General features: G+C 43.8%; 1 protein-coding gene across 3 annotated transcripts in view; it reads left to right on the top strand.

Moving 5' to 3' along the window:
• The first annotated feature begins 3,124 nt into the window (after window positions 1–3,124).
• LOC112246423 (ras and EF-hand domain-containing protein) overlaps window positions 3,125–11,510 on the top strand; it is a 35,250-nt gene continuing 26,864 nt past the window's right edge. For 2 of the 3 annotated variants that reach the window (XM_042320329.1, XM_042320330.1), the window contains exons 1-3: window positions 3,127–3,538; window positions 3,782–3,945; window positions 4,294–5,726. In XM_042320329.1, the coding sequence (XP_042176263.1) occupies window positions 5,395–5,726 (332 nt within the window). In that variant the 5' untranslated portion in view covers window positions 3,127–3,538; window positions 3,782–3,945; window positions 4,294–5,394. Of the gene's footprint in view, window positions 3,539–3,781; window positions 3,946–4,293; window positions 5,727–11,510 lie in introns of all 3 variants that reach the window. The other variant, XM_042320331.1, reaches the window with a different exon arrangement.

Raw genomic sequence — 11,510 nt, 5'->3', positions numbered from 1 at the left:
AGACTGTCTCTGTGGAAACACTTTTTTTTTGTGTGTGTGTTTTGTTTATTCAACCTATGACAGGTAATTATGTTACTGCGCTTGTTCGGACGCACAGTTCTTGTTTGTTTTGTTCCTCTTTTTCTCGAAGTTGTGAGGTTGACACAAGAGACTGATAAAGTAGGTAAGCCGCGTCAGCGTAACATTCCGCAATACGTTTTATCACAGGGGACAATCTTAGGACTCATCATTGTAGTCTGTATGAAAATGTGGGATGGACCTCTCTGTCTGGAAGAAGAGAGCTGCATTCTCTTTGATTTATTTACAAAGATATCTTACAGAACATCCCTCCATATGTAACTTCATTAATTAAGGTAAGAATCATAAGTTACCAAACCTGTTCTCAGGAATGGACAACACTAGATCCCTTCAGTCTCCACAGATTTGGGAAAATCTGCGTTTTGTTTTTAGGCCCCTAATTTGTGGAACAATCTGCAGAGTTCACTGCAATTAGATGTGCCGGTGCCACTCAGGAAGTTTAAATGATTGATTGAGGTCCTCTATGTCGTTTTGGTTTATTGTATGCTGAATTATATTGTTTTGTACACAAATGTGTGCATGTTGCTTTATAATTATGTTTTTATTGTAATGTATACATGGCTCTCTTGTAAAATAGACTTTTAATCTCAAATTGACTCCATGTTTAAATGAAGGTTGAATAAATAACAATAAATTATCCGAGCACAGAGAGCATCACCATGGTCACTGGCCACAAGAATGATGGAGTTTCTTGGGGACCTTCAATGCTGCAGATATGTTTTGGTAATGTAAAAAAATGTAGAAAAGGTGAAGGGGTCTGAAAACCTTCCGAATGTGCTGTATATACACTACCGGTCAAAAGTTTTAGAACACCTACTCATTCAAGGCTTTTTCTTTATTTTTTATATTTTCTACATTTTAGACTAATAGTGAAGACATCAAACCTATGCAATAACACATATGGAATCATGTAGTAACCAAAAAAGTGTTAAACAAATCAAAATATATTTTATATTTGAGATTCTTCAAAGTAGCCACCTTTTGTCTTGATGACAGCTTTGCAAACTCTTGGCATTCTCTCAACCAGCTTTATGAGGTAGTCACCTGGAATGCATTTCAATTTTGCAGGTGTGCCTTGTTAAAAGTTAATTTGTGGAATTTCTTTCCTTCTTAATGTGTTTGAGCCAATAAGTTGTGTTGTGACAAGGTAGGGGTGGTGTACACAAGATAGCCTTATTTGGTAAAAGACCAAGTCCATATTATGGCAAGAACAGCTCAAATAGGCAAGGAGAAATGACAGTCCATCATTACTTAAAGACATGAAGGTCTGTCAATCCGGAACTTTGAAAGTTTCTTCAAGTGCAGTCGCAAAATTCATCAAGCGCTGTGATGAAACTAGCTCTCATGAGGACCAACACAGGAAAGGAAGACCCAGAGTTATGCAGAGAATAAGTTCATTAGAGTTACCAGCCTCAGAAATTGCAGACCAAATGAATGCTTCACAGACTTCAAGTAACAGACATCCAACATCAACTGTTCTTTGGAGACTGTGTGAATCAGGCCTTCATGGTCAAATTACTGCAAAGAAATCACTACTAAAGGACACCAATAAGAAGAGACTTGTTTGGGCCAAGAAATATGAGCAATGGACATTAGACCGGTGGAAGTCTGTCCTTTGGTCCGATGAATCCAAATTTGAGATTTTTGGTTCCAACCGCCATGTCTTTGTGAGATACAGAGTAACAGGTGTGAAGGTAAGACCCAAATGCAGACAACGTCGAATTAACAACAGTTTAATAATCCAACAGGGGCAAAAGACAGGTCAAAGGCAGGCAGGGATCAGTAATCCAGAGGTGGGGCAAAGGTACAGGACTGCAGGCGTGCTCAGAGTCAGGACAGGCAAGGGTCAAACCCAGGATGGTGAGAAAAGAGAGACTGAGGAAAAGCAGGAGCTGAGACAAAAAAAAAACACTGGTTGACTTGAATAAACAAGACGAACTGGCACAGACATACAGAAAACACAGGTATGAAAAGACGGGACAATGGGGAAGATGGGCGACACCTGGAGGGGGGTGGAGACAAGCACAAGGATAGGTGAATCAGATCAGGTGTGACAACACAAGTATGTAAACGGATGATCTCCGCATGTGTGGTTTCCTCTGTGAAGCATGGAGGAGGAGGTGTGATGGTGTGCGGGTGCTTTGCTGGTGACACTGTCTGTGATTTATTTAGAATTCAAGGCACATTGCCAGGCACATTGCCAGCATGGCTACCACAGGATTCTGCAGCAATACGAAATCCCATCTGGTTTGCGCTTAGTGGGACAATCATTTGTTTTCATCAGACAATGACCCAACACACCTCCAGGCTGTGTAAGGGCTATTTAACCAAGAAGGAGTGTGATGGAGTGCTGCATCAGATGACCTCTGAGTTGGACCACAGAGTGAAGGAAAAGCAGCCATCAAATGCTCAGCATATGTGGGAACTCCTTCAAGACTGTTGGAAAAGCATTCCAGATGAAGCTGGTTGAGAGAATGCCAAGAGAGTGCAAAGCTGTCATCAAGGAAAAGGGTGGCTACTTTGAAGAATCTCAAAATAAAATATATTTAGATTTGTTTAACACTTTTTAGGTTACTACATGATTCCATATGTGTTATTTCATAGTTTGGATGTCTTCACTATTATTCTACAATGTAGAAAATAGTAAAAATAAAGAAACACCTTTGAAAGATTAGTAGGTGTGTCCAAACTTTTGACTGGTACTGTATGTATTTTATTTGTTATTTTATTTTTTTATTACCCAGGACCGGGCTTCTGTGTCCTCATAGGCAGCCATTGCCCTGCATACACACACACACACCCACACACACACACATACACACACATACACACACATACACACCCACACACACACACACACACACACACCCACACACACACACATTTCATATATTATCTTAATTTGAGCCAGTTTGCTACATCAGCAATATAATCCTGCAGAAACAGGAAATATGAATTGTTACAGTATGTGGATTATAATTAATGGACATTTTTGTAGGGGTTGATACATTTTTCGTTAGATTAAATCAAGTCTGACATTTCAAAGTGGAAATTACAAAACTTTAGAATCCTTTTTAAAACTCAAAAACAGTACAAGTTTGCATTACCTGCTTTGTAAGACAATTCTCAGCAACAAAAACCGGATCAAATTAAGATCCTACATCTGTACACAGCACTGATAGTCATGCAGAAGTTTGCAGGGTTGATTTCTAATGCTTCCATGCTTCTGACATTCTTGACTTCTTCTTGGCCGTATATGTGTGTCACTGACTGTGTGCGTAACTTGTTTGTCACTGACTGTGTGTGTAACTTGTGTGTCACTGATTATGTGTAACTTGTGTGTCCCTAACAGGGTGAGCCTGTTGGCAAAGTACTGCAGCACTCATCTCCACACTGTCAAACTGAGCTTCTGCCAGATCAGCCCAGAGGCCATCCACAACCTCAGCAGGCAGTGCAAACGGTAGAACTAAAGCACACATGCATGTCAACGACGGAGGGTGGTTTTCCCCACTAACGGCTAAGGTTAACATTGGGGAGGGGAAGCTGATCCTAGATCTGTACCTTGGGAAACCCCAGAGGCATAACACACAAAGTGATGAGCAGATAGATTGAGAGGAAAAATCAACGACCCTTAGAAATGTCAGTTTTCTGTTGATTTCTGTTCAGGAAATTTTAATAGGTCTCTCTCTTTCTCTCTCTTTAGGTTGAAGCTACTGCATCTCTACGGCTGTGCCTACATCCCTACTGAGAAGGAGATCAGAGACATCAACACCACTGTTACACTCAACCCGCTGACTTGATACACACACACTAGAGCGTTGGACCAGTAACCAAAAGGTTGCTGGATTGAATCCCTGAGCTGACTAGGTAAAAATATGTTGTTCTGCCCCTGAGCAAGGCAGTTAACCCACTGTTCCCCTGGTGCTGAAGACGTGGATGTCGATTATGGAAGCTCCCCACACTTCTGTTTCAGAGGGGTTGGTTTAAATGCGGAAGACACATTTCAGTTGAATGCATTCAGTTGTTCGACTGACTAGGTTTTCTCAGACACACTTTTTGTTGAAATTGATAACACATCTGACAAAGTCCTCCACAGTTACCACAGAGGCATGACTCAAATCAAATTAAACGCTTTTTAAATACAGCCTGTGTTATATAAAGAAGCATGAAGAGTGTTCAGGGAATTTTGATAGGTCTCTCTCTATCTCTCTCTAGGTTGAAGCTACTGCATCTCTACGGCTGTGCCTACATCCCTACTGAGAAGGAGATCAGAGACAACAACCCCACTGTTACACTCTACCCGCTGACTTGATACACACACACAGACACACTTATTGTTGAAATTGGTAACACATCTGACAAACTCCTCCACGGTTACCACGACTTTGTAAATACAGCCTGTGTGATATAAAGAATGAAGAGTGCCCACAGCACAAGTGTGTCAAGGGCCCTCCTTCCATCACCTCCTTCATACAGTGATGTGGTGTCAGGCAAGCTTTATCCAAATTACATCTATCTAAGCAAGGTACAAATATTTTGTAGATTTGTTATTAATTTTTTTACATGCTGATTGTTAGTGAAAGTTTCCTATTATCTAGAGGCAGCAGGTGGCCTAATGGTTAGCTCTTTAGACCTGTAACCAAAAGGTTGCTAGATCGAATCTGAGCCGACAAGGCCGTTTAACTCCCTGTTCAATTTTAATTTGTTCTTAACCGACATGCCTGGTTAAATTTTAAAAAATCTAGTAGACAGAAATGTGTATTGGTCTTCTAGACTATCTCTATGGAAACGCAGTTGTTTTTGCTTGTGTTTCGTTTATTCAACCTATTGCAGGCAATTGTGTAAGTGCGCGTGTCCGGGCACACAGTTCTTGTTTGTTTTGTGCCTGTTCTCGAAGTTGAGAGGCCAACACAAGAAGTAAGCCGCGTCAGCAGCTGTCGCACCCCACCTCTCACCACCTGTGTACCTGGCAAGAGACCCGCGGCAAGGGGACTGTCACAGCACCGCAGAGGACGACACAAGACTTGATAAATGATACTAGGACGAAGGACGACACGTTAATACCGTTAGCCCAAGGTGGTCGAAGTCCTGGAGAGAATGAACGCTCTATTTTTCTTTTCTTTTCAGGACCTCGATAAGGTGATTGACAGTGTTGAACGACTTGGACAAAAACCTCAGACTTGAAGTTCGTAAGGTGGCGGTAAAAGGAATTTAACTGGTTAAAAACGTTGCTTTATTGCTGTTGCCCATAGTGTTCTTTCCCCTGGTGGTTTTCTGCGTGCTTGGTTTCTGGGGCTTTCAACTCTGGACTGAACCATGTCATTACCAGGCATGGGTAGGGACCGGGAGAGTTTGTGTTCGCTCTTTCACGCTTGTGATGTGGATCATTCTGGACAGATTGAAAAATACGAGTTTATTCAAATCTGCTCAGAGCTCAATGTTCCACCGACGGAGAGAGAGCACATATTCTCTAAACTGGACACCGACAGAGACGGGACTATCAATCTAGCGGAGTTCATTAGCGGCTTCCTCGGGATCTCGGAGCAAGTGTATTGTGGGAACATGGAGAGCGAGAGCTGGGAAGTCTCTTCTCCGGCCTGGGAAGATTTCCAGACCCGACTGGGGGACCATGCCAAGTTCATACCCAGGTGAGGTATGGTTTACATTGCAGCAACAACAAAATATAGGCTAATTCAAATATTTTTTCTTTACATATTGTCATAAAACAGTTTGAATGTACTTTTTCAGTGTGTGTAACCAATAGACTACAGGAAGGTTCTGCCCTTATTTGGATTCATAAAATAAATATACTCAATATTTGTTGTATGATTGTAGTGTTTTTTTAAATTGAAACTGATGTTCTATTCCGGTTTCCATTGATATTGGCAAAATGAGGTTAGGACACCTGCTCCACCTATTTGTGTGTGTGCGTGTGTGTGCTCAGGTCAGTTTAGCTCTAATACATCAGTTATCTCTAGGAGGACCAATAGAAATGCAGCAACCTAACCCGAAAGAATGAGCGAAAGAAAGAGATAAAGAAAGGGAGGAGTGAAAGGTAGGTATCAGTAGCCTATCCTATGACAGGTTATGAAATGAGGTCCCATTGAACAGTTAGAGGGAGAACCCTGCCCCCTAGGGCTGGGAATGGGACTGAGACACTGGCTAACAATACCATGGAGGGGACATTGATTAACACAGTGATTCTATGTTCCCCATCACATCTTAAATAGACCTCATTATGACTGTTTGATCACCAGCCTCACCAGCTGTACAAAGACACCCATCAGATCTAACATCTTAGCCTGCTTCTTTGAAAAGGGCCACCCCTGGGGCCCTCCATTAGGATTGGAGACAGAGGGTTTTCTGGTGCAGCAGATAAAATCACTGGGGGGGCCCAACCTCAAAAAGACAGTAGGCCTACATCCAGAGACTGAGGTCACAATAGGGCAATTCCATGGTAACAGAGGGTGTGTTTGTAAATTCACTCTGGCTATCTACTCCAATTTCAGAGCACTCTAGTCTGAGTGTGCCGGAGTGCAGAATAACTGATTCATTTACGAACGCTCAACAACCGTTGAATATGGCCGGTATCAGTAAACTTCAGCAAAAAAAAGTGTCATTAAATTGTTGCCAGCAGCACAGTTACAGTCACCAACGCTCTGGATAACATGTAAACATGCAGCGACCCAAAAAGACGACTCCGAAAAAGAGGGAAACGAGGCGGTCTTCTGGTCAGGCACACCGTGCACCACTCCCTAGCAACGTAACGTAACGTTCTTTGCTTCACGGAAACATGGCTCACTGGAACGACGCTATCCGAAGCGGTGCAGCCAGCGGGTTTCTCCACGCATCACGCCGACAGAAACAAACATCTTTCTGGTAAGAAGAGGGGCGGGGGCGTATGCCTTATGACTAACGTGACATGGTGTGATGAAAGAAACATACAGGAACTCAAATCCTTCTGTTCACCTGATTTAGAATTCCTCACAATCAAATGTAGACTGCATTATCTACCAAGAGAATTCTCTTCGATTATAATCACAGCCGTATATATCCCCCCAAGCAGACACATCGATGGCTCTGAACAAACTTTATTTAACTCTCTGCAAACTGGAAACGATTTATCCGGAGGCTGCATTCATTGTAGCTGGGGATTTTAACAAGGCTAATCTGAAAACAAGACTCCCTAAATTTTATCAGCATATCGATTGCGCAACCAGGGGTGGAAAGACCTTGGATCATTGTTACTCTAACTTCCGCGACGCATATAAGGCCCTGCCCCGTCCCCCTTTCGGAAAAGCTGACCACGACTCCATTTTGTTGATCCCTGCCTACAGACAGAAACTAAAACAAGAAGCTCCCACGCTGAGGTCTGTCCAACGCTGGTCCGACCAAGCTGACTCCACACTCCAAGACTGCTTCCATCACGTGGACTGGGAGATGTTTCGTATTGCGTCAGACAACAACATTGACGAATACGCTGATTCGGTGTGCGAGTTCATTAGAACGTGCGTTGAAGATGTCGTTCCCATAGCAACGATTAAAACATTCCCTAACCAGAAACCGTGGATTGATGGCAGCATTCGTGTGAAACTGAAAGCGCGAACCACTGCTTTTAATCAGGGCAAGGTGTCTGGTGACATGACTGAATACAAACAGTGCAGCTATTCCCTCCGCAAGGCTATTAAACAAGCTAAGCGTCAGTACAGAGACAAAGTAGAATCTCAATTCAACGGCTCAGACACAAGAGGCATGTGGCAGGGTCTACAATCAATCACGGACTACAGGAAGAAATTCAGCCCAGTCACGGACCAGGATGTCTTGCTCCCAGGCAGACTAAATAACTTTTTTGCCCGCTTTGAGGACAATACAGTGCCACTGACACGGCCTGCAATGAAAACATGCGGTCTCTCCTTCACTGCAGCCGAGGTGAGTAAGACATTTAAACGTGTTAACCCTCGCAAGGCTGCAGGCCCAGACGGCATCCCCAGCCGCGCCCTCAGAGCATGCGCAGACCAGCTGGCCGGTGTGTTTACGGACATATTCAATCAATCCCTATACCAGTCTGCTGTTCCCACATGCTTCAAGAGGGCCACCATTGTTCCTGTTCCCAAGAAAGCTAAGGTAACTGAGCTAAACGACTACCGCCCCGTAGCACTCACATCCGTCATCATGAAGTGCTTTGAGAGACTAGTCAAGGACCATATCACCTCCACCCTACCTGACACCCTAGACCCACTCCAATTTGCTTACCGCCCAAATAGGTCCACAGACGATGCAATCTCAACCACACTGCACACTGCCCTAACCCATCTGGACAAGAGGAATACCTATGTGAGAATGCTGTTCATCGACTACAGCTCGGCATTCAACACCATAGTACCCTCCAAGCGTCATCAAGCTCGAGACCCTGGGTCTCGACCCCGCCCTGTGCAACTGGGTACTGGACTTCCTGACGGGCCGCCCCCAGGTGGTGAGGGTAGGCAACAACATCTCCTCCCCGCTGATCCTCAACACTGGGGCCCCACAAGGGTGCGTTCTGAGCCCTCTCCTGTACTCCCTGTTCACCCACGACTGCGTGGCCACGCACGCCTCCAACTCAATCATCAAGTTTGCGGACGACACAACAGTGGTAGGCTTGATTACCAACAACGACGAGACGGCCTACAGGGAGGAGGTGAGGGCCCTCGGAGTGTGGTGTCAGGAAAATAACCTCACACTCAACATCAACAAAACTAAGGAGATGATTGTGGACTTCAGGAAACAGCAGAGGGAACACCCCCCTATCCACATCGATGGAACAGTAGTGGAGAGGGTAGCAAGTTTTAAGTTCCTCGGCATACACATCACAGACAAACTGAATTGGTCCACTCACACAGACAGCATCGTGAAGAAGGTGCAGCAGCGCCTCTTCAACCTCAGGAGGCTGAAGAAATTCGGCTTGTCACCAAAAGCACTCACAAACTTCTACAGATGCACAATCGAGAGCATCCTGGCGGGCTGTATCACCGCCTGGTACGGCAACTGCTCCGCCCTCAACCGTAAGGCTCTCCAGAGGGTAGTGAGGTCTGCACAACGCATCACCGGGGGCAAACTACCTGCCCTCCAGGACACCTACACCACCCGATGTTACAGGAAGGCCATAAAGATCATCAAGGACATCAACCACCCGAGCCACTGCCTGTTCACCCCGCTATCATCCAGAAGGCGAGGTCAGTACAGGTGCATCAAAGCTGGGACCGAGAGACTGAAAAACAGCTTCTATCTCAAGGCCATCAGACTGTTAAACAACCACCACTAACATTGAGTGGCTGCTGCCAACACACTGACACTGACACTGACTCAACTCCAGCCACTTTAATAATGGGAATTGATGGGAAATGATGTAAATATATCACTAGCCACTTTAAACAATGCTACCTTATATAATGTTTACATACCCTACATTATTCATCTCATATGCATACGTATATACTGTACTCTATATCATCCACTGCATCCTTATGTAATACATGTATCACTAGCCACTTTAACTATGCCACTTTGTTTACATACTCATCTCATATGTATATACTGTACTCGATATCAGCTACTGTATCTTGCCTATGCTGCTCTGTACCATCACTCATTCATATATCCTTATGTACATATTCTTTATCCCCTTACACTGTGTATAAGACAGTAGTTTTGGAATTGTTAGTTAGATTACTTGTTGGTTATTACTGCATTGTCGGAACTAGAAGCACAAGCATTTCGCTACACTCGCATTAACATCTGCTAACCATGTGTATGTGACAAATAAAATTTGATTTGATGATTTGATTTGAACAGACTAACCAGCTCTGCTCGGGCAAGTAAAATGATCAGAGTGAGGTGTTCTCTCATTATGTGTCTGGAAGTAGCTACCAGCTAGCCAACGTTAGCCAGTTATCCTGGGTGCTTGACTGCCGTTGTGAGGTCAGAATGCTCAACCCTACTGCTCGGCAAGAGCGTCCAGTAAGTGCTCTAAATGAGAGCAAAACGCTCTGAATTTACTAACGGGACAATCTGACAACGCTCTGAATGTACTAATGCCCAGAGCACACCTGGGAGGGAGCTCACTCTGGCACAAGGACAACTTTTATGCATTTGAAAAGAACATTTTATAAAAACACATTCACTTGAAGAACAGTTTAGTTTCAAAGTTTGGTAACAGAATGAAGGTACAAACAGCACAAACCGTCATTGTGTTCGCAAACATGTCATCCATTCCTCCTGCCATAGAAGGACCATGGTTGGAGTACAGCAGTGATCAGTTGTGGTTCCCCTCCTAAGTAGTTCTACTTTAAGAAAGCAGGTAACTAGATGTTTTATGGACATGAGATAACTCCAAGCACCTCTGTCACTTTTGATTACTATCAAAAGTATTGCTGTTAAAAGTATTACTATCAAAAGTATTGCTGTTAAAAGTATTACTATCAAAAGTATTGCTGTTAAAAGTATTTTGCATTTCTTAGCTTGCATGTAGGAAGGTGATGTCTCTGGTACACCCGTGGCATGTACCAGTGATGCTGCCTGTCTTGACAGGGCTGTTGACTGTGACAGTGAGTCTATATGCTTAAGGATTGTAATCTGGCCACCATGTTGAAGGCAAACACACACTCACACACTTTAGATACCTCTACCTATCTGACCCACACACTTTAGATACCTCTACCTATCTGACCCACACACTTTAGATACCTCTACCTATCTGACCCACACACTTTAGATACCTCTACCTATCTGACCCACACACTTTAGATACCTCTACCTATCTGACCCACACACTTTAGATACCTCTACCTATCTGACCCACACACTTTAGATACCTCTACCTATCTGACTCACACACTTTAGATACCTCTACCTATCTGACTCACACAGTTTAGATACCTCTACCTATCTGACCCACACACTTTAGATACCTCTACCTATCTGACCCACACACTTTAGATACCTCTACCTATCTGACCCACACACTTTAGATACCTCTACCTATCTGACTCACACACTTTAGATACCTCTACCTATCTGACTCACACACTTTAGATACCTCTACCTATCTGACCCACACACTAGATACCTCTACCTATCTGACCCACACACTTTAGATACCTCTACCTATCTGACCCACACACTTTAGATACCTCTACCTATCTGACCCACACACTTTAGATACCTCTACCTATCTGACCCACACACTTTAGATACCTCTACCTATCTGACCCACACACTTTAGATACCTCTACCTATCTGACCCACACACTTTAGATACCTCTACCTATCTGACCCACACACTTTAGATACCTCTACCTATCTGACCCACACACTTTAGATACCTCTACCTATCTGACCCACACACTTTAGATACCTCTACCTATCTGACCCACACACTTTAGATACCTCTACCT

This window comes from Oncorhynchus tshawytscha, linkage group LG04 (assembly GCF_018296145.1).
Source record: "Oncorhynchus tshawytscha isolate Ot180627B linkage group LG04, Otsh_v2.0, whole genome shotgun sequence".
NCBI classification, from domain to species: Eukaryota; Metazoa; Chordata; class Actinopteri; order Salmoniformes; family Salmonidae; genus Oncorhynchus; species Oncorhynchus tshawytscha.
Note: the sequence above shows the minus strand (reverse complement) of the source record. Positions and strands in the feature narration are given on the sequence as shown.